Here is a 23,954-nt window from a genome sequence, read left to right as displayed (position 1 = left end):
TCATATCATTTGCAGTAGCGTGTTAATTAGCTAGCTCATGGGTAAGACAGCGGCTAGCAATCCATTATGACAAAAATTGAGACTCTAGTCCATGATTGATTGCTTTGTTTGCCTATGATTCTGCAAGGTGACAAAGGGACAGTGCTTTTATATGATGTCTTAAGCTTGAGTACAGTGTTTGAGTACATTGTTCAATCAATGTAAATATTACACTAGTTACTACAGCAATCAGTCATACTGTACACACTTGTTTGCCTCAGCTAATTGATTTCACAGCAGGTATCAACATGCCACAGGCACTGTGTTGTTGCCGCAGCAAAAGACTGGTTTGCTGTGTTCTTGAACGGACATGGTAGACCAAGCTTTTCTTTGTGCACCCATTTCGAATCACTGATGGGTTCAGTAACACACTTTACACATTCTATGTAGTTACATTATAGAACTGCATATGTTCTAATTCCGACAAATAATAATAGTGTTTGCATATTTCACATTATAATGAAAACAGTAACAAGGAACATATTTGGGTAATTAATACAGTAATTTGAGAGGAAAGGACTGTAGCGGTACCATAGACGGGCCAAGATATATATCCTTGTTTCATATGTTTTCCTCCTGCACCCCCATACCCACCTGTGAAAATTTGAAAAAACAGGATATGTCAGACTTCTTTAGACAAACTAAACATATTGAGATAAACAATTCAGTGCTTCTTTGTGTGATTTTAATTAAGGATATCCTTCTGAGTAACGTGCCCCTGCTAGGCTAAGAACTAGGATAGTGAGCTACAGATTAACTGAAGGATTTGCCTTACTTACAAAGTGAAACAGATTAACCAAATCCCCCACTTTCCCGAAGCCCATCATAACAAAGGCAAAAAGAATGCCGAGATGTGGTTCACAGATGAGCAGCACACTAGAAGAAAGCCGCACAGCTCAGCTCTTGAAAATATGTGTTTATGTTCTGCCATAATTTTTTTCTTAAACCCTTTCCAGCCCAGTGATGCCATGTGTTATTTTTCTAATAGGTATTTTCCACATTTATTAGAAGTCACTTGACGACATTACTATCATTGAAAGACACTGTTGGCTTGAAACTTTTGCCAATGGTTGGGGGGTTTGTTTCAATCTGAGCACATTTCATTAAGTCTCCAAAATATCATATTAAGGGGGCAAGAACTCTGATGTCCATCTTTTTTGTCTCAAAGATGGTAAAGTGTTAAATATGTATAAGTTTGCAACTTTTGGACTTAAATGTATTAAAGGTATCGATTTTAACGTAAAAAACATATTTGTTGAAATTTGACTATATTTTACATGCCTGTAGGGTGCTCAAGTGATACCATACAGCAGCATTCGGGAATAAGAGGCCATATTCCTTCCATATTGTGTCCTATTCCTTACTGCAAAGAATGTTTACGTCAGTGATTTCTTTGAGGAAATGTGTTATTGGTCTTAAATAGATGAAATTCTATTCTTCAAATACTTTAAGCTCGTAATTTCTTGTTACAATGTTTGAATTATTGTTGTTATCACTTTTGAGGCGTCAATTTTTTTCCTCCCAAATAAATAAAATGTGTTGATTTTTTCTTTATGTTTTGTAATCAATTTTAAGCATGCACACCAAAGGAATGATTTTCTGAGGTGCAAAAGGGTTAAATTTGTGCAGGTTTGGTTCATTAGTATTTGCTTTGTATTTGAACAGTTTTCCACAAATGGCATCAGTGAACATATATTCAACATTTAGGACATAACTGATTTCAATTGTAAATCTATGTATCAATTAAAAAGAAAACCTCTTTTTAAATAAATAATTTATATCACAGTACACCCTGCAAAAAATAAATGCATTAGATCTGACTGGTGATTAAGTTCTGGAATGTGAATGTGATAAATTATTTTTATGGCTGCCTTAAAGTGGCTTTAAGGTAAATCCTGCCTCAACAGACATTAAACTAATAATATGTCTAATTAAAAACAAAAGTGAAATAATTTTTACAAACGATACATTTATTAACTACATTTGAAGAGTCCTTTTCCCATTTTTGTAAAAAGTTACATTGACAGATGTAAATGTGTAATGTAAAATTCTGAGTACTGGGTGTGAGTCCTCCATTCCCAGTTCCCATTCTAACTTACCCCCTGTCTTGCTGGGTTTAGCTCCATGCCCATGACCACCCTGCATGCCCAGAGGAACCCCAGCTCCTATAAAATGAAAAAAACATGCAAACATCATTGTTTCATCATGTGTCTAGTCCACTGGCTGATAATCTAAGTATATATCTAAAACCAAACAATGCAAGAGAATATGTCCATGTGCTGTAGCTAGATAGCCAGACAGACATGAGGTAAAATAGCCCAGCTGCCTCACTTGTGGAACTATTTGGACATTTGGCTGTGCACTGTCTTAATAAAAACAGTGTATTCATTATTGTTCACCATTTCGGCTAGCTAATAACAAACCACAGGCTGGCATTATTTGCAACATTGAATTTTCCACAACAATATTAAAGATATAGAATATATATATTTGAGATTTATATATATATATATAATATTTCGTATATATATTAAATTTTGCAGAATGGCACACTGACTGAAAAATGGAAAAACAAGTTATAGTTACCTCTTGATGGCATCAGCATTTTTCCCACTCCCCCACCACCTTGATGTATAGTACCTGCAAAAGGAGAGGGGGGCATCTATTACACATGTATTTTATGCGGAAAAAGCTACATACATTACAGTATAACAGTGCACCAATATTTTTTGTCTTAATTTATGTTTAATCCACGCTGCACAGATCTTCAAAGGATCTGACTGAATGATCCTACTCAGTGAATCCACTATATCATAAGATCCAGGTACTCTAGAAATCAATAAATCTGCACAGTATCCACACAGCCCAGCATCTGACAGTAGCCCAGTCCTATGGCCATGGTCTGATTACATACAAATTGCAGTGCAGACTGACATTCAGAATATGATGTAGCCTACATTCTTGCACACGAGCAAGCATAATTTGAGGGTGATTTCAAAGATACAGTGTAACAAGTACAAATATTTGGATTTTGTTACTGGATTCTGTAACAAATCTCAGCCTGTGCATAAAAAGCATTCCTTGCTTTATTATTTCAAGTATTGCTATTGTTTTTGTTCTTATTTGGCAGTCACAGTGATTCAGAGTAATTTACAGGGCAGTTATGATTGCAGTGAATGGCAGACAGAAAGGCTGCATCTGGTAATATTCCTTTAAAATGCAGCCTATTAAACTTGCTGGTTTAAAAGCTACAGTTACGAATTGTTCAGTCACAAACCAAGCACATTTGGGAGAGATTTGTGGAACTAAAGGGATCCATTGTTTCAGAAAAAATGAAAAATGGACAGACTGTCTACAGGTAGTAAAATCTCTACTCTCGCAGTGGGCTGTCACATTTAGCCCACAGCTGCCACCTATGCTCTACTTCCTTTGATTCAGAAAATGAGACCTGCTTTGAGGGGCACTGGAATATACGGTTGTTTCTTGGAAGAAGTCCAGTATGCAAAGACTCTAACAGACACAGCCACGTTTTTTTTTTCTTGACATGAACATCAGACATTTGACATGCAAACACTAGCATTGCTAAGGAGACACTTTAGTTTTCTTCCTTTCCGATTTCTCCCTATTTCTCTCATTGAGTAAATTCTGCCAGATCTGGCTAATACAATTACATAGTTATCAGCAGCCAGTGACAGGATTTTTATTGAATTTGACACAATGGGACAAAACTGTCAGCCAAAGCAGTACCACAATGCTGTAAAATATGTATTTGCACAGATCATGAATTATATGTATTTTGGCACCCTGTGAATATGTGTCAGCCCAAGAACTGGGCATGCACATATTTGCACACCCCATACTGGGAATCTTAACTTGTCCTGTTAAGCTCTTAAAAAAAGCAATCTGACTACCACAAAACAAGTAACAATGTAAAATGTAAAATTATACAACAATAAAAAACCCATTATAGTTATTTGAAAATATTCAAATGTTAGCAATTCAAACAAACATCTGTCTATGTACACTATAGCATCATTTAATCTGATTTACAGATCACTGTAAAGTTTTCCTATGGAACCACAATATATGAACAGTTTGTATTTACTAACAGGCATAAAGAGAAAAGCAATGCAGTTTCAGTAAAATTGCTGAATACAGAAATCCAGGAGAAAATGAAATCGATTCACCACAATCTGATATCACAATTCAAAGAAAAATTTACAGATACTAGAAACATTTAAATAGTTTAAAAATATATCATATTTGGTATCAACAACCAAACAGATGTTCTTCTTAACTACACAAGCAAGTACGCTCACACCATATCCACTCAAAGCAGTATCAGTTTTTTTTTCTCTGATCCATACTTCAATGTGTGTTTACCACAGCTGCAATGGTTAAACAATTTTCCATCTTACCTCCTTGTAGAGTGTTCTGTGCCAGCCAGAGAACAAGTAAAGTCTGCAGGACCACATGTCCCAGCATTGTGGCCAAAATTTTGGGCATAAAATAAAAAACAAGATCAGCTAGATAGAAACCGCTCAACAAGAAAGTCTTCCTGTCTGACTGTACCTTATATACACTTTTGACTACTCTATCCTCCCCCGACCAGCCTCAAATTGGGCTTCCACACCTTTAACAGACTGCACCCTTCCTAGTAGAATGTGTCTGTCCCATTGGTGTTTAAAGGTCCAGTGAGTTGATGTAGTGTATACGCACTGACTGATTGAATGGACACTTTAAGTGTATTAACACTACACTGAGAGAAGGTTAATACAATAACTTGACATTGCTGGCTGACTGACCCTTCCCACTGTAAATCATCAGTGTACTGAGGTTGACAGCCAGGACAGGATTGTGCTTATAACACTAAATCGAGTGCTACTGTTTATTGATTAATGAGGTTCTATTTTCCTTTTTAATGTAAAAAAGTAATAAATTCAAATCTAACCCTGAAATATAGGAAAATATGGCTCAGCAGAGAGAGGAACCAATATTTGTGAGGTAAGATGATGAAGTTCAGGAAATCAGAAAAGTGGAAATTGGGAATACTGAAACTGAATTTGGAGGAATTAGAAGCAATGACAACAAGTGTTGACCCTCTTGCTAGTCAGCTACAAAACGCACACTCCTGACACCAGTTTGAACTAACTTTGAGCTAATGACCTCTGATTATGTCATATTTATATAATTATATAATTTCCAGACAAACTTATAAATCCAAAACAACGTATGCCATGTTCGAAAATGCATCTACAACATTGGTCTAAATGGGGTTTCAGTGTATTTCAGCTAAATGACATTTGTTTATATTGCCATAAAGGTGTGTAATCATTGGTGTAAGGCATACATACTTCAATGGGGGAATATTTCAGTTATAATATTCTTCGAAAAACAGGACTTGCGTTTAAGAATTGCGTGAATGGTATTGCATAATATCTTACAAATAACTCATCCACAAAAACAGTACCCATTCCATGAAGGATGCACAGCATGGCTTTCATGGAACAGTGCCATTGTGAAGCATAGATAATACATTTTTGCAATGCTGCACCTTCCCTTCCCTGTCTCAATCACCCTCCTTCCTTCCTGTTAGAGTACTATAGAATTTCCATGATCTAAGCTTATATACACTGACACATGGTGAAAGAGACACATAGACAGAGTAACCCTTTGTGTGTTCAGAAAAACGAAAAGAAAAAATGAAAGGTGTCTCACCATCAACTCACATTCCTCACCCTTTACAGAAATACTCATCTTATAGGGTCAAGGGGGGGTTAATGTGTGACCTCTTGACCTCCTGTCCAGTGACCTCTCACACACTTGGCCCACCAGCAAGTCCCATCCTGTTACCCCCCAGTTAGAGGATATCTCAGGCAAACACTCTTGGGTATACTCAGTTACAGGCATTTATTTGTCTGTTTCTCCACAGTCACTTAACCAAATACAAGCAGTGAGAATTAGAGCACACTGAAGAAAAACTCTCACCTCTGGACTGCGGTATTTTAATATGATGTGCAAACATTTACAAGCATTTGAATTAAATAACAGTTATGTTGAAACCATCGAGATATACAAGAACTGGAGACAGCTTCTACTTACCGGTTTCATGGATTCCTATGGGAGCTGCTCAATGGTGCATGAAGCCAATTCATGGAGGCTGCCATGTTTGACTGTGGGGCTTTTGGCACCAGAGCGTGCACACTGGGTACCTAAACCTGAAGGATCATGGTAAACCCGGTAAATACAAAGCAATGACATTAACCCGCGTGGCTGCGCTCCAAAACAGTTTTCAGATGGTCTGACAAACTGACTTTGCTGGCTAGCTACAGGATTTTGTGGAAGAAAACAAGAGACTCATTGTGACCAGGCCATTTCTAATGTGGTTTCTAACATGTCTGCTAGTTGAAGTAATAAATAAGGCAGTCAATGTTTTTACAGAAGAATTCAGTAACACATTAGCTAGCTAGCTATATACATACTTATGTAAGAGCTGCTGGTATGCGAGCAAGCAAGCCTGAAATGCAGTGAGAAGTTGTGGTTAGCTAGCTAACTAAATAACTATTATGTTACACAAGCTAGCTATTGAGCTGACTGACTGACTAGGCCCAGTCTGTTAGCTAAACAGTAGAACAGTTGTACTTGGCTAACAGGACAGGCATAGTAAAGACAAATAATCAGAAAATTCCTTCTTTCTGACTGTTTTTTGTGCCCACTGAGCTCATAGTCACTATTCACATTGACTTTCCAACTTATTGGACTGTTGTGTTACACAATTAAATGGTTATACAGACAAAATGATCCATTGTCCAATTGACAGCATGACTCAGATGTATAGAGATGGACTGTTTAGTCACTGATCTGTAATGTATCTGAAGTGAAGCAACAGAAAGCATTGACGAAAGGGGGTGGGTATTGATACATCACCCTAACGGAAGCATCTGGTTGTAAAAACACGAAGATGTCCTAATTTGACAGACATGCAAAAAATCATTGGCTTGCCTTCATCTCCTTTTGATCGGAGGTCTGTCTTTGCTCAGGTGGGAAGAGGCACTCAGAATATAAGGAACCCTATTCCTGAAGATTTTATATCTTAGTAGGTCTGTGAATCCTGGTTGGAGGGTTTTCATGTGGATAATGAAAAGGCTGTTTCAGTGATTGCTGGCAAAGGTGGAAAGAGAAGCTGCAGACATACTGACCCTCTATGTCCATGGTTTGATGAAATCATTTAGCTAATAAATGACTATCCGAAATTAAAACAGTGGTTTCATAGAAAAACAGAATGACAGCCATCATCATCATTCCCTTAATAAATATTGAAAAGGGAAAAAGTTGAGTTCTACATCACACGAATAGGTCAGACAAAAAGAGGTTAATTTTACTGGATTGTCACCCAGAATATCCTATTCAGGAAGGGGTGGTTTCAGGGCAAAAGGGTGATGTTTAAATATCTCAGGGAAGTCTGACGGCCAGCATGTGCCTAACAACCAAGTTCATGCTGTGAACCGAATGGCAGCTACTCAAACTGGCACTGTTGGATTCAGTCATAACATTCACCATAATCATAACAATGCAGAGAAAAATGACTCATAGAAATTATTCTACCATTACCTCAATTCCCAGTGCAATTTTCAGAATCTAGTACTGACATACATTAGAGCGCTATCCATATGCTCAATGCGAGCCGTGACGTTGGCGGTTCGAATCCAACCGCCGACCTTTGTCGCACGACTCTCCCTCTCTCTCCTCCTAATTCTTCCTGTTTCTCTACACTGTTCTACCAAACAAAGCTGAAAAAAGCCCCCCACCCCCACCCCAAAAAAAAAATCTGATCATGTATGTGTGGAATGCCCCCGCCCCTCTAAAAGTTAATACCTCTTCATTTGGTTGTGCTGTCCATCAACCTTTCCCAAGGAGAGCCAGACAGAGATAACATTGACGGTGGGCTTCTGTGTCACAGATTTGTTCAACTGTCTGCAGCTAGAATCCACACTAAAATAGACGAGCTGCCAGAGACAGTGATTATGTGCACATACACTTACACAGACAACATTCTTTTCCAATTTTTTCAGCATCCTGATATTTCATAACAGCCTGTTTGTTTAAAACTTTTGTGTATTTCATATAATTTCATATTTCTGTTAAATGGATACATTAGCTGATTGGATTGCCTCCAGGGGAAATATTATTATTATTATACACTGATTAGGGAACTCCATAAAATCCACCTTTATGTAAAAAAGTAAGGTTTACTAGTTCATGTGTTGGCAACAGATTAGTCCGCTAGCTAATAAATGTATTAACAGAAATGTTTGGGACATAGAGCTACTGGATTTCAACATAACTATGAGCTGTCCATCAACACTTACAAGATTTCAATAATTATGTTCCATAATATAGGAGTTCAGAATTGTAAAATTATAGGCCTGTCCAATTGCTGTAGCATTCTCTCATTTATTGATCCTTCAGCTGTCCCATTCACTGTTTCTACCCGTCCTCTCTTACAGTACAGTACCTTCCCACATTTCTCAAACACAGAGCACTTATCTAGCCCCACCGTTTCTCCTTCTGTCCCGCATTCCAGCTCACCCTCAGACAATAGGACAATATTGACTCTGTCGGCTCACTTTTGATTTATCAAGCTACGATGTCTGTAAACACAGCAAACACAACCACACATGCTCATAGTCACAGAGAAGGGAAAACATATGGGAACTGGGTGGATATTGATAAATACAATGTTTTCTCTTTTAATATACATCTAATTTCTAACTTTCTGTCCAGTTCTGCTTTTCGCCTTACTCTTTCCCTTACACACTCTCATGTCCTCTCCTCTCTTCACACAGAAATAGTGCCTATTTCTTAGCTCTATCACTTTCTTTTACTCTTACCCACCAACATTAGCAGTTTACTGTCAATGCGGTTCACTCCTGTTAATCAGGAATTTCACATTAGGGTGGTTATCGCTAAGGCAACATTATCTTTGTCCTCTTTCCCACAATAAAGGTTCTCAGAAGATGGGCAGTGGGCATGTATAAAAAGTGCAGTGATTCCTACATGGTAAAACCAGTGTATAAATACTCATTAATAAAATCTGATAATGTGCAGTTTTACATGTGAATTGGTTGATTACAAGACCTCCATAACATCTGGGAAAGATATTTTTTCTTGATTTGGCCATGCAATGAAAATTTCCTCAGCAGCCTTCCCCCCCCCATCTTTCTGCAGTACGCATATAACGTTAAAAGATTTAATTCAATGTTCTACTGGGAGTTCTGCCGTTTATTGAGGGTGTGACCGAAAATATCGGTGGCGCTCACTGACGAAAGTTTTTCACATTTACCGTTCGATTGAGCAAGTACCATGCGCAGTACATTTATGGGTTAGTGCTGTCAGGTTGTACTAGCTACTTTACCTTGTACGGCGAACAGCACAGTTACTGCTTGTCACTTGTACCACCACTGTAATGAACAAAAAAAAAAAAAAAAAAACGACCTTTTCTATGAGAAATGTGTTGTCGAGCTCACGCGCATACGCTACTGGCGACATTGTAAAGCTCCGTTTTGCCCTCCGTACTATATAGGTAGCTAGCTATGGCACGTCGTCACCTCTGTAACGTTGTTTGTTGTCCTCCGTGTGTCCATACATCTGTATCGGTGGTTGTAGCTGTGTGTCCTTAGCTCCTACTGATGCGTGCAGGATAGCATCTGTACGCGCTATTTAGGTTAACTAAAGTAGGCGATCCGTACGCGCTAACTAGGTTAGCTAAAGTAGGCGAAACGCGAAAATGTTAGGGTTAGCTAAAGTAACTTTAGGCGCAGGGCACAACATTTTTTAAGCACAGCTTTTTCGCCGAACGTTACTTTAGTTAACCCTAACATGTTCGCGTTTCGCCTACGCCTAAAGGAAGCACCTCCTGCGCATGCGTCCCGTTTCGCCTACTTCTACTAACGAAGCACCACATGCGCATGCGTACTACTAAACGTCCCTCAGGTCGTCCGTTAGTGCGTGAGAGAGTGATCACAATTTGCCATAGTCCACGGTGCCAGTTACTGCGCGCCCTGGGAAAAACTAAAGTGGTTCCCAAACTCACTCGTGGGGCCCCTTGTGTACACTGGTTTTACGTAACAACCACAATTAAAATCCCAAATAACAAGGCTCCTAATTGGTGTGTGGACACTTGCCCACAACTAACCATCTGTTAGATAGAGAATTCAAAGTCAAAGTAAATGATATGGAGCCAAAGCTAAATTGTGCTTTAGGAAAAATTTAAAAAAAAAAAGAAACCCTTGTTCAACAACCTCAGTAGGTTGAGTGAAGCACGCTGTCCAGAACGTAGGACAGCTACAACTGGAGCTGGCAAATGAAACGTTCCATCAATTGTATTTTTTGCTTTATTATATGGAAGTTGAGGGCTAGGGCCAGCAATGTTCTGAAGCCACCCCTAGCCCTGTTTTCTGCTCTTGTCTTTTGTCATCTCTTTTAATGGGCGATTGTCTGGGGGTGTACACTACCCCAGTGTTTCTTCCAAAGGAAGATGCAGAGGTGGCATGGGTGGTAGATGTCATGTGCTGCTGTAGCTGGCAGGCCAGGGGAGTGATGTGTGCCTGAGTGACAGAAATCTTAAAGGCTTTGGCATATGGAGTGCAGTACAGCCTGGCAGTGGGGAAGCAATGAGTGCTTATATGGCAGGCTGCAGACCAGCAAGCTGCTGTGCGGTGTGACACATGCATCTGTAGTCTGGGGGGGGGGGGGGGGGCAGCTGGGGTGTCCATGTGTGCAAACATGCGCAGCTATCCAAGTCTGCAGTGCAAACAGTAATGCAGTCCGTTCCAAGAGGCCCAGTCTTCTAAGCTGTCTGCCAACTTCACTGACAGCTGGCCCGTACGTTTGTTTACACTGGAGCTTGAAGAAGAGTCAAAGACTGGCACGTAACGAATATGCTGATCAGCCACAACATTAAAACCACCTGCATTTTTCTGCTTTAATATTTTATTTTCTCTGTTTGTAATCAAACAATTCACATGTGGTCAAAGTGCAGACTCAGAGTTTTTATTAAAGGGTATTCTTATAAATTTTGGTTTCACCATGTAGTAATTACAGCACTTTTTGTACGTAATCCCCCATTTCAGTGATTCAACAAATTAACAGTCTGAGTCTGCGCTCTGACCACGTGTGAATTGTTTTATTACAGAGAAAATAAAATGTTAAATCAGAAAAAAGCAGAAAAATGCAGGTGGTTTTAATGTTGTGGCTGATCGGTGTATATTACCACAGTGAAATGCGTACGCGTTAACCCTTCCACCAGGACAGACCTTCGACTAAAAGATGAGAAATGGAAACGTCTGACAAGACATGGGGAGGGAAAGGAAGGGGGGTGGGGGGGGGGGCTGAAATTAATTTGAAACTGCAGAGTGGAAAAAGTAACCCACATATGCTAAAAGGATGTGTACCCACATACTGCCAGAACTCAAAATGGGACAAATGTAACGTATTAGAATATTTGAGAACTCAGATCTAGATTTTATAGAAAAATTGCTGGTTTCCGGAAATTATTTAATGGACTGTCATTGCATGGTAGCATAGGGCATCATAATAAGAGCATAAAGTCACACTTAACATTTTTGAATTTTATTCAATGTTGCAAGTGCTGTACAAGAGTGACACTGTATTTACACTGTGATTTAAACAAAACTCAAAAGAAAATTAAAACTAGTTACAATTTTAAATCAGGACAGAAATGAGAAAATTACAAAACAATTGCAAAATTAGGTTTAACTTTCTTTGGAAATAATCAAAAATAGTAAAGAAATGCAAAAATGAGCATGTTTGTAAATCATTCCTCTTTGGAAAAAGCGTTACAGAAAAGACAGTATCATTCTTAAAAGAATAAACCCCTTTACCTACAAGGTGCAATTGCAAAATATTAAGCATATTCACATTAGTCTGCCATTCAAACCCTATTAGACACTACTCTCCTTAAGTTCCATTTCAGAAGTCTCGGTTCATATACAGAATCTACACTACATCTGTATGTACAGTTGAACAGAACAGGTTTTTCTTTCGGCTTTCTTTTTAACAATTGTTCAAGGTGGAACTGAACTAACTGAACTGCGCAGAAAGCATGGTTTCTGTGTTACTGTAATGGAATACACCGCAATATTACACTGACATTCCCAACCCATTTCTGAAGGACAGAGAACGGTAAAGTAGTACTGTCAAGTGGGACAGGTTGACTAGAGCTACCCGGCTTTTAGCCAGTGGACTAAGAGTCAATGTGCACCATCTATTGACAAACTCTGAGCATTACATGCCACCAGAGAATACTGCTGAAAATATTGTAAAACAGCACAATAATGATGGAAAATGACAACCATATGTTGTGGGAAACTGTATTATGTCATTCTGTAAAGGTTGTGGCTAAAAGGAAAGCAGGGCAACATAGTCAGTTGCACTAGATTTTATGCCCCCCTTTTGCTATATCAGTGAACTGTACTCTGAATTTACACACTACTGAATTTTGAGAATATCAGCAGGTTATAGTATCTGAGGTCTGAAGGAAGAACTAGAAAAGGTGAAGGTGAGGAAAAGTGAAAGAAATAAAGGGGAAAACATTCATAGAAAGGGTGCAAGAGTGAAGACAGGGAAGAGAAGGAAGAACAGGAGCAATTAAGCGACTTCACAGAATTGTGTACAAGGTACCAGGCACGTTGTCACACACTCCACTTTGCTGAATTGATTTCAGAGGTTTAAATCAATATACCTGGATTGATTCTATAACCCCAGAAACATTAGGCATTAGCGAGTAGTCCTTTTTTTCCTGCTCTCGTCTTTTCTCCATTTTATCTCAGCCATTAGGAAGGGACAGCAGGACAACCAGTTGTTGACCTCCTAAAAACAGAAGAAAAACAAAGAGATTAACACAGAAAATACTACACCAGGGGTGCACACAACCAGTAATTCACAGTTAGGCTACAAAAGTCACAATGTCAATTTATAACGATCATCAGGGAAAAATGGGGGGAAAAAAAGCTTTGCTGAACGCATCATAAAAATTACAGCTAGAACTTTTGCACACAACTTCCTTATTATGCTTTTCTTTTTATGAGCTGTAAATCACTGTATGAGAGTGATGTACAAATTAATGCATTCATTTTCTGCCGGATTTCATGGCCAAACAACGCTTACTGTATATCCAACTATTATGACATTAACTGATGTAACAACTATGACTACAGAGGTTCATATCCCCAATATTCACACACCCGTGTTTTACACTTAATTCACTTGATTGGAAAACTGCTATATTGAGCACTAATAAATATAAACAAAAAAAATGTTATTTGGAGTGCAGATTAAAGGCGCCAGGTACACTCCAAACAAAATAAAACTTTTGTTCAAAAAGAGTAGTTTTGAACAAGAAAAACAAAAACAGGTGTTTTCAGTTGAAATGTCAAGGTGTGTGCATGCCCTCAGCGCAAACTGCTCGCAAGCAGTTGACTGGTTGGTGGTTTGTTTCTGAAAAGTTTGCACGTCATTTGGAGAATACTGCCTACTTAGCTGACAACGGTTAGTAAATTTAAATATTTCTCTCAAGCAAAATCCATTTGGAGTTTTCAGAGCTCAAATATAATTCGCAATAATACATGGCATTTTACCTAAATATTTTTACTCCAACTAGACCAATATCTGCCTTTTGTACCTCAATAGACAAAATCACAAAAATTCACCAGTAGATGAAGACCTGTGATTCCAAGGCTGCACTGCAATGAACAAATGCATACATAAATTATACAGCAGTAACTTTGTACTGACTCCATGCTGTTCTCCAGCTGGTGGACGGTACGCTTGTCCAGGTAGCGGCAGAAGAGGGACAGCAGATTCGAGGGTAAGAGCAGGGGCTCCACCAAGGAGCACTGAGAGAGCTGCCGGGCCACCTGGAACACGGTCTCTGTCCTGAAAGTACGAGTAAGACGGAGTTCAGAACATATACAAGACTGCAAACTACAACCTTGGCTATTGTACGTGATACCCAGTGTTTGTCACAAACAGTATCACAGCAGGAAATTTAGTCCTGCAGTGGCAAGAACCGCCTCCAGCCATTTGCTAAGCAATCACCAATCAGTCCAAACATTGTAGGATCCAATTCATGCCTACTCAAAAATGACCAATTATGGGAAATTACATGATCTCCTGGAGTGGTGAGAATAGCTATTGACCAATTCATTTTATTCAGCAGCGTTCATGTGGCAATAACAGTGTAACATTTACCAGTAAGACTGATTGGTCAGCTGGAGAGGTTTGCCATTTTGCATTAGAGCAAAGAAAAACTGAATCAAACTACCAACAAGCAATTTCTCCAGTTATTGAATAACTAGAGGAAATCACCCTCTTATGACCACTGCGGACTGCCTGTTGAGCATCTAGAGGGCGCAATTACTGTGGAAACCAACAGGAACCTACAGGACTCCGGCTGACTTTTAGTCACCCTACCCTGTCAGGTCAAGTCAAATTGTGTCCAGCCATTGCACCCTTCTAAATCAGTTTAATAACTGAGCATTGAAATAGCAATGGCTAGGCTGCTGGGCTCAGTTTTCTCTGAGCTAGATAGACCTCTAAATTCAATGTCCTAAATTCGTAAATTAAAATAAATAAGATTTTGCTCCTTGTTGTAATATTTAGGCTTTGCTATCAGAATCTCACTTCTTAAACCTGTTGCTACAAGACTCCTCTGTAAACAGAAAAATGTAAACAAATGCACAGAAACGGTTATTTACAAGAAGTGTCACTTTGGTTAAGTATTTGGTCATAAATTAATAGATTTTGAAAACTTGTTTGACCAAAAATGTGTGGCTCTTACTGCACGAGGCGTTTAGACATCATTACCTCTTCAAATGTTTCAATTTCCTCATTAAATCCACTCTAAACAATTTGAACTGCACAAAATCCATTGTGATTGGTCTCCGATTAATCACCGCTCAATAATTACCTTGTACGCTCAGAAATAGCTACTAGACAACTGCAGCAGACTACAAAATGCCGGCCTTCAAAACTAACAGTATAAATATTGAGAGCCGTCCACAATGACAGGAAAGTTAAGAAGTGACAGATGTAGGATAGCACACGTTGCTGTTGACAATAAAACGGAAAGCAGAGGTCTCACCAAGTCTCAAAATCTCCAATGCTTGGCTCCATAGGGACTTCAGAGGACAGCAGTCTCTCCCCTTGAGACAGCAGGGCATAAAGCAGGGAGATCCCAAACTGAGAAAGAAAATACAACGTGAACAGTAGCACAAATTGAGTGAATTTCACCAAGCAAATCTTCCTACATTTAACATTGTCTGGTTTTTTTTCTGATGACATTTACATCTATGTGGACTGGTTTCAAACAGCACATACGGGACTATATCGAACTATCATTTTTCTACCATACATCAGGAGATCAGCCGCCTAATCAAGCCAAGATTGTGTACAACAGGAGCTTGGTTTGTGGCAACCGCTAATCTAGCATACCAGCTATGCATCAGGTTGGCATTGTTCAGCTGCCCTAGACAGACACAACTCAAAAGATCAGTGCATTAAAATCAGCCAATGGAAACAAATGAGGCAATGCTGAAGTAGTAAGCGTTTCAAAAGGTGTCCAACCCCCTTGCCTCTTGCGTTGCACAGTCCTGAAGCATTAGCTGCACTCACCGCCCAGACTCATTTACATTTTATAGCTTTTCTCCCCCCAAGGAACGGATTGTGTTCAATCATGCGGTGCGTGAACCTGATCATTTTGAACAGCGATACCAACACTGGCCAGATCCTATGAGAGCCCTGAGCAGAACAGACCTTGTTTTGACAGGCCAGTGAAAGCTGGGACTCTCTGGTTTCAGGTGATGTAGATGTGAAGTCCCGGAGCACCCCAATGAGCTGACTAAAGGACAGCCGTCCAATCACGGTGCAGAGAGATGGGTACAGAACCGGGAGAGCCTGGGGAGGGAATAAAAAACTGGCACATTTTCACTGACATACAGTAGTCCTTTTTAAAAATTGACACTTTAAATATTCAATTAAATGTTTGTGAGCAAATGGATAGGTTGGTAGTAATATTTAAATTTGGTTACATATAGACTGATCTGATATTTATTGGTGCTGTGGCAGTTTAATGGAACTGGTGTGAGAAGTCTCACACACACCCTCACCTTTCCTACTTACAGGTCAGGGGCACTAACCATTTACAATACATGTAAATCTCTGTAGGACAGTATGCAGTTCCAATGAGGTACTGTATCCAACCCTTGTCCGAGGACGCCAATTTCAAAATGACTTTGAACACTTGTGCATGCATGGTACCTGCTGTCCCTTGCTAGTCCAAGTGGGTTTGTTACATTAAATTCATTAGTTTAGGTCAGTGGTTCCCAAACCCGGTTCAGTTTTTTGGTACTCTCAGGAGTGCATTTTGAACAGGACCTGGACAAGCATGACTTGCGAACCGCATTCTAATGAGAAGCAGGGGCAGACATCACATGCTTCTAAGGACAGCACATGCTCTGCACTCTCCTAAATCAGCAAGAGCCTGTGATAAGCATTCCAGCACAAGCATGATAGAGCATTCAAACTTAGGAAGAAAATGGGGGGGGGGGGGGGTATTTAAAAAATTGAAAAAAAACCAAGACACATTCACACTGACCTCGTCCGTGTCTCTGCTCATCAGGACTGATAGGTGTGACGTCACAATGCTCAGAATATGTAACGCAGCGTCGTGAGACAGGAAGGGGAGGAGCCGAGCCAGCAGTCGCTTCCCTTTGGACACCAGGAGACACGGCAAGAATTCCTCTCCTGACTCTCTGAGCAGAAAAGGAAAAGTACACCCAAATAGCCCCACATCTGCAGACTGAGGCAGCAGATGGGTATGAAAAGACTTGGGAGGAGCTCAACTGGCTGTGAATCTACGCTTAATGACAGGAAGCGCCAACTGTTCTTTCCCAATGCTGTTTGTCCAGTCGACCAGAGAACGGATGGACTTACAGAGCAACGGGGTGCTGCAGCTGTCTGTAGATCAGCTCCACTCGTCTCTGCATCTTCTCCCTCAGCCGGCTCCTCTCCCCCTCGCTGAACGCCGAGGCCTTTCTCCTCTCCCCCTCCTCCACTTCCAGCAGGATCATGAACAGCTGAGTGGAGACACATGGCACACGGCACACTCAGAGCCAGAGCAGCACAGTCCAGGGGCAGGAACTCCTGATTAGGAGAGGAAAAAAATACCTTTTCCAAGTTGTGAAGAACTGCTAGCCTCTGTTGTCTGGTGTCTTTTTGTTCCTGTTGAGACATGCACATTCAATGCTGCAACATTAACCTTACAAATTAAATTTATCCTTGGTTGACCCTTTGACTGGCTAGCTGCCCACCAATAAGAGCACTCACATGGATGTAATTTCTTGCTAGCCACAATAGACACATGAATCCATGGAGGGCATTAACTTAGCAAGCATTAAAAATGAGTCCATGCCTGTAGGTAGAATTGTGTGCATGTCTGTATACTGTCTTTTATTCAATTTTCCAAACCACTGGTTAATTTGGAGAAATACAATCTCTGGATTACACTCTGCAGACAACCGCAACACAGACTCAAACTGACCATAAATAAAATACTTGGGATGTCTGCTCAAATGCAAGCCAACACAATCTACTGATGTTAGATTAATATCTAAAATACTAAGTTAGCCAATGGCTTCATTTGCTTGTTAACTTGCAGAACTAGTCTACTCTAGATCACTGATAATGTAGCAGCTGGGCCAAGGGAGTTATCGTTATGAAAGATACAATAAATATTGTGAGTGGTCTTAATGATGAGAAAGGGAATGACATTTAATGGGCTAACTTAACAAGCCAGGTGGAAATGTCACCCATCTTGTTTAATATTATCTTCAATAGCAATTTTGTTTTACAGAAAACAACAATACGAATAATGTAATGTGACCATGACATACCTGATAGTCACCAGATAAACAATGGGTTTCTTTTGCCTAATTCTTATAATATTAAAATAGAGTAGGGCTTGACAAAGGGTCCATTTTCTGTGATTCAATACCAGAGGTATAGTCCCAACCATAACAAATCTTAACAAGCTGGGCCTTTCACCTCTTCTGGACAGTGTGCGTGCACAGCATCGATTGCTCGTCGCGGGGAGAAACAGGTTGACACAGCCACTTGTCCCAAAGAGCCTTCAATGTGTACAACTGAAAAAAAGAACACACGATTACAAAGCCCTCTATTCATTCACACACTTGCACACGTCTCGACACAATTACAAAAACGGACAAGCAGAGCCAGAGGAAGGAAACGGGTATAGGAGAGCTGTGGCAGACCTGGGGTATAGGAGTCGGTCTTGGTGACATATGGGGTGGTGAGTTTGGGCGGTTCCCTCTTTGCCCTGTCTCCCAGCAGTTCTTCTTCGGCCAGCTTGGCTTCCATTCGCTGGTAGTATTCCTGAGGACAATAAGAAAGTGAAGCAGGCCTTAGGCCCATGCGTTTTTAAAATGGTATACTGTACATAATTAAAATGCAACCATGTCACCCCTTTTGGCTCAATGCAGGATACATTTTGACCTCCAGTTGTTCAGATGGTAAAATCTGGCCCCAGTGGCAGCTCAACAGGCACTTGTCAATATTTTTTCATAGTAATACTTAAGCTGTGCTATCTATTTAATTATAGTAGCATTCAAAAGTTATTTTCAAAGGACAACTGTTGCGGGTGTCAGATGTCTCTTCCTGTTAAGAGACTGTTTCAGTGTGTCGACAGGCCCGGCCTGATATTGAATCTGGACCCTGAGTTTGAAAATGAAGTGGTTGGCAGCACTGCAGAGCAGCACAATTACTGTGGAGAGCATGTGCTTGTCTGCATTCTCCTGACTTGACAGTGGAGGTTGCAGCAATGAGCTAGGCTTATGAATGCAACTAGGAATTCCAACTTGGGAGAAAGAAGGAACACATCTAAAGAACAATTATCCAACTTAACCTTGTAGAACTACACAAAGGTAACAGTACCTGGTAGTAATAGTCATCCAAGTGTGGGTTCTCACTCTGAAGCTGAATCATCTGCAGTCTGATAATCCACTCCTTCTCCTTAAAAGACATGAGCTGACCATGAGGGTCCCAGCTCTCTGTCTTTCTGGAGAATGAGACAGGTGGTGGGTATGGACATTAGCTTATGCTCACAGCCAGTCACTAACCAGATAACAATATAACAATAACAGAACATTTTCACCACTCTACACTGCTACCATGTATGTTGGTAGCAGAGTGTGTAAGATCATAGAGCACACACATTTGAACATATCACAGAACATTAATACTGCACTGAACTCAAGGGCTATTTTTACACTGAACAAAATCCAGCTGGACCAAATTCAACCAACACTGCCAATAAACACCAGGAAAGGCCAGCCCTGGGAGAAACAGAAATGGCCGTCAATCACCTGTGAGCTCTCTGTTGACGCTGGCTTAGAAGCCGTCGGTGCTGGGGGTGGAGCTGTGTCACGTGACCTGGGAACCTTAGTGGTGGGAGGGCAAGATAGTTTGCACATTCACAGACCAAAAATACAAACAGAGGAATTAGATTTTTTTTATGACAAGGCAAAATATCAGTTTTCAGGATCAAGTAACTGAAGAGAAACAGTACACTAAAATCAGACATGGGACAATTGTTGAATGTTCACATTTATTGTACTTGAGAAAGAGTGGTATAAACAAATTTGAAGCAAAACACAGATGGAGAAAATGGGGGCTTATCCTGATAGAATATACCTGAATCGCTGCACAGGATTGGCAGAGGGGCTATAGAATGGGGCAGGGGTTGGGGAGTGGGCTCCAAACCTCAGTTGCATCATTTTTGGGGTGAAGGCCTGCGAGACAGGAGGTCGGGGGCACGAGGAGGGAGATCGCAAGCCTCCAGACTGAAAAGCACACAATGCACACTCAGACAAGCACTGTATGAACAAGTATGTTAAACGCATAACCTTCCTATAGGAAGCAATTAGACCGATGCGTAATATAGTATGAATAGGAACATAAAGCTCAGTCCTGAACAGCATAACACTGCAAGCAGCATCAAAGGCAACAACAACAAAATCAAATGAAGCAAATGGAAGAAAAAGAGTAGGGACAAATAATCTCAGCATATAGACCACGAGCAATTCACCTGGCTGTACTGCTGCGGAGGATGGACAGGGGAGCGAGGTATCATGGGATTCATCTGCATCTTGGGAGACAGAAATTTTAAACTGACTGACCAGAACTAACAAAGACAATAGAATATTGGATACAATGGGTTACCAAGGAACCAACACATACTTGAGACAGATATCTTTGTCCAAAAGGCCTCGTTGAGAGTTGCCCTTGTTGGCCTGATCTCTTGCCCGGCCCAGCTCCTCTGAATGCTGGGAAAGGACGTTGAAGAGGTGACAGGAAGTCCAGAGTGGTAGGCAGGATTCTGGCTGGACCCGGTCGATCAATGACACCGACGATAGCCTTGTCCTGGGAACATTAATGCAGCAATTAAACTAGACATGTCCCGTATTAGATTTAGCCAGGAAAATTTGGGAATGTTTGAATGTTGCACGCACGCGCACACGCACGCACACGCACACATGCACACACATTTCACTATGCTGGTACTACAATGCATGCGCAGTACCTGAAGGATGGATCCTGGAATGCATCTCTGAGTGCCATAGGATGACAACACCCACTGCCAGAGAAGGGGAAATTTTAGCAGTTCATAGTACGGTAGGTGATTTAGTGCAATATGAAACAACAACTGCCAAAGCAAAGGACTCATTCCACAATTTCTTCATTAATTTGCCACTCATTAAAAAAAAAAAAGAAATGTTCATTGGCTGTTCATAATCTTTTTAACATTTTTTTGTAAAAACAACCCAATAGCTATCCATCTTTTACGCTTACTGAGAAGGTGTCATTAATAAGATTTTATCTTCTGACAATGTATAATTATAACATGTAACATGCAATTTTTATATGTACAAAAAACACCACAAATGAGCCAATGACCATTACAGATTTTAATAATCCATGAACTTGGGTCTGATAATATGTAGGCTATTAATTGTAGGGAAAAAATTGCAAGCAAGTGACAGCTGACCAATATGATCATAGACAGGGGAGGATTCAAACACTACAACCACTATTCAACTGGAAAGACCGTCTACAAATGAAGTCAATCAAACATGCTCTATGCACTACACTACAGTACTATTTGCTAATGTCAGAGGTCTGATGTAATGCATAGAGCATTTGACATTAGAAGTGAAATCCACTGATTCTGCTGAAGGTGGGACATTGCAGTTGCTCTAAACTAGTTATTCAAATTTAAATCCAGCCCTGAGAAAGGGTAAAACGGGGCAGTGTATTAATGTCTGGTTCAAGGGCTTAGGCCTATATGGAGGTAGTAACTGATCACAAGCTTTTTAAAAAGTAGTAACACAGATTTATATATTTACAATTTGAAAGAGTGATTTGAGGTGGCCTTTCCTGCAGAATGGTAGTTCTAGCAAACTATTTTACCTCTCCCCATATGTATCATCATCTCGATAGGCTGTCACTCATGTTTTTCCATAATCAAATATTATACATGATCAGATTACAAGGTTACAGTTTACCGCAATTGCAAGCCAATGGTCATTTTTGAAATCCACAAAACCATCACTGTCCATTAATGTGCCCCTTTTGACTGCAGGGTATTTGTTTTTTTAGTTGTTTCTTTTTAACAAAAAACATACTATAGCAAAGTTACAAAACCCATATCCTACTAGGTTTTATGTTTCTTCAGTTCTCATATACACTCACCGACCACTTCATTAGGTACACCTGTTCAACTGCAAACTGCAGCCGTTAACGCAAATATCTAATCAGCCAATCACGTGGCAGCAACTCAATGCATTTAGGCATGTAGACATGGTCAAGACGATCTGCTGAAGTTCAAACCAAGCATCAGAATGGGGAAGAAAGGTGATTTAAGTTACTTTGAACATGGCATGGTTGTTGGTGCCAGACGGGCTGGTTTGAGTATTTCAGAAACAGCTGATCTACTGGGATTTTCACGCACAACCATCTCCAGGGTTTACAGAGAATGGTCCGAAAAAGAGAAAATATCCAGTGAGCGGCAGTTCTCTGGGTGAAAATGCCTTGATGGCAGAGGTCAGAGGAGAATGGTCAGACTGGTTCAAGCTGATAGAAAGGCAACAGTAACTCAAATAACCACTCGTTACAACCGAGGTATGCAGAAGAGCACCTCTGAACACACAACACGTCAAACCTTGGGCTACAGCAGCAGAAGACCACACCAGGTGCCACTCCTGTCACCTAATGAAGTGGCCGGTGAGTGTACACCTCAATAGGAAAGGATTTTGATGTAGTCAGAAATTCAGTATGAAAATGAGTGACTCACAGCATCTGAGTCCTTAGCCTGCCAAGAGGAGCTGGTGCCACTGTCCACAATAGCACTGTCCAGACTCTAAGAAATATCACACTGATATAAAACAAAGTCTAAAACAGTTTTTAAGTGCTTTCAATGACCAGAAGCAATTAGTTTGTCGGGTCAGTAATTTTGTTTTGTGGTGGGTCAGGCTTACCTTCAGGCTGGGTCTTCCTTCCACAGTCCTCATTACAGCTGGGTCATCAAACATTTTTCCTCTCCCCCCAAGCCGCTCCTTGTCCCCCCTTTCCCTTGCCTGCATCCCTGACCAGGCCTGTGGCTGAATTCGAGAATCGGGTCCAGGTTTTGGTAGGGAGGGAGAGCTGGGAGCGCAAGGACGTGACTGTGAAGGTGGTGCTGGTGATTTGTCTCCACAAAAGAGTAAGAGGTCAGTTGGATCCCCTTCAGCATCGTCCACACCCATGTCAAGACCTAGATAAAACACATTTTTCTTTAAATAAAAGCTTAAGCTATTCTTTGACCGTTTCGCCCATTCCACTGCAAACAATGGTAAGGAGTAAATAGTTCATTCAGCACTGACAAATTCCACCATTTAGCCTAATTACTCCCCATTAGACCCCTTCCTGGACTTGCATACCCAATCCAAAAGTCTCTTCATTGTACAGATCTATTTCCTCATCTTCTTCAACCATCTCCTGTAGAAGATCACATCCCTCAGCTTCACCTCCATCCTCTTCCTCACTCCATTTGCCCCCATCCTCTGGCCACTGTGAGTGGGAGAGTGGGCATTCCACATCCTAGAAAGAGGACACTAGTTAGCATAAACAAATTAAGACAGGCTATACCAAATTAAGGCAACAAAAAAAGAAAACTCTGTATGGTCATTGGCTGAAGTCGCAAACACTGCATTACTGTATTTCTCATCAACACTGGGAGCTGACATATCGGACGCAAAACCTTACCACTACAGGACGAATTCAAAAACCGGGAAAGGGTTGGAAAGAGACTAACAAAAATTAGCCAACAATTAAGTTTGTACTTTCTGCGAGACACCAGAAATGTAAAAGTACTTTGATTGAGGTGTGTTTGGTGGCTCTGCAAACAGGCAAGACATATTCAAAGTATTTTTCGACTTCTAGATGGTATTACATCGAGCAAATTATCCGTATTGACTGCTTTGTTGTTAGACTTAATTAGAATCAAAACAAAACGGCATCTCAAATTAAAAGTAAGATAGACTTCCTTAAGGTGAAATCATTTTTAAACGAAATGTGAACCTTACAGCTAGGTAACGTTACTGGACTTACGTGGTCTGATTTACTCATTTAATTCCGAAAATATTTTACAGCTCCGTCGTTCGCTATACAGCTGACCTTGGAAACAGGCGCCGCATTCTCAACACCCTTTTTAAATTTACCGCACCTGCGCCACGCGTGAGTACCTAGGAAAAGTGACATGCGCACTGTGCACTTTTCAGCAA

General features: G+C 40.5%; 2 protein-coding genes across 12 annotated transcripts in view; both read right to left on the bottom strand.

Moving 5' to 3' along the window:
* The window catches only part of cmn (calymmin), a 30,105-nt gene extending 25,305 nt beyond the window's left edge, over positions 1 to 4,800 (bottom strand). For 7 of the 10 annotated variants that reach the window (XM_035403942.1, XM_035403947.1, XM_035403946.1 and 4 more), the window contains exons 1-4: positions 4,458 to 4,800; positions 2,626 to 2,679; positions 2,139 to 2,204; positions 571 to 633 (exon numbers count right to left, since the gene is read on the bottom strand). In XM_035403942.1, coding sequence (XP_035259833.1) covers positions 571 to 633; positions 2,139 to 2,204; positions 2,626 to 2,679; positions 4,458 to 4,545 — 271 coding nt within the window. In that variant the 5' untranslated portion in view covers positions 4,546 to 4,800. The remainder of the gene's footprint in view (positions 1 to 570; positions 634 to 2,138; positions 2,205 to 2,625; positions 2,680 to 4,457) is intronic. The other 3 variants (XM_035403950.1, XM_035403951.1, XM_035403952.1) reach the window with 1 other exon arrangement.
* A 7,307-nt stretch (positions 4,801 to 12,107) lies between these two features.
* On the bottom strand, positions 12,108 to 23,885 carry patl2 (PAT1 homolog 2). Of its 2 annotated transcripts, none has more exons than XM_035403972.1 (19): positions 23,782 to 23,885; positions 23,112 to 23,271; positions 22,671 to 22,945; positions 22,487 to 22,552; positions 20,717 to 20,770; positions 20,374 to 20,556; positions 20,222 to 20,281; positions 19,828 to 19,976; positions 19,500 to 19,574; positions 19,069 to 19,192; positions 18,390 to 18,510; positions 18,163 to 18,260; positions 17,287 to 17,340; positions 17,053 to 17,195; positions 16,715 to 16,871; positions 15,874 to 16,014; positions 15,203 to 15,300; positions 13,855 to 13,995; positions 12,108 to 12,930 (listed from the first exon to the last, which is right to left on the bottom strand). In XM_035403972.1, the coding sequence occupies exons 1-19, from the start codon at positions 23,797 to 23,799 to the stop codon at positions 12,894 to 12,896; spliced, it is 2,154 nt and encodes a 717-aa protein (XP_035259863.1). In that variant the 5' UTR covers positions 23,800 to 23,885; the 3' UTR covers positions 12,108 to 12,893. The 2 variants fall into 2 exon arrangements, with proteins under 2 accessions (XP_035259863.1, XP_035259864.1); XM_035403973.1 differs by having other exon boundaries at positions 19,897 to 19,976.
* Between the last annotated feature and the right edge of the window lie 69 nt (positions 23,886 to 23,954).

The sequence above is a fragment of the Anguilla anguilla genome, chromosome 2, assembly GCF_013347855.1.
Source record: "Anguilla anguilla isolate fAngAng1 chromosome 2, fAngAng1.pri, whole genome shotgun sequence".
Taxonomy (NCBI): domain Eukaryota; kingdom Metazoa; phylum Chordata; class Actinopteri; order Anguilliformes; family Anguillidae; genus Anguilla; species Anguilla anguilla.
Note: the sequence above shows the minus strand (reverse complement) of the source record. Positions and strands in the feature narration are given on the sequence as shown.

Coding starts and splice junctions, on each gene's coding strand:
- patl2 (XM_035403972.1), bottom strand. Junction 22,553..22,670: donor AAGGAAGACCCAGCCTGAAG/GTAAGCCTGACC, acceptor GATATTTCTTAG/AGTCTGGACAGTGCTATTGT. Junction 13,996..15,202: donor ATTGGAGATTTTGAGACTTG/GTGAGACCTCTG, acceptor TCGTACTTTCAG/GACAGAGACCGTGTTCCAGG.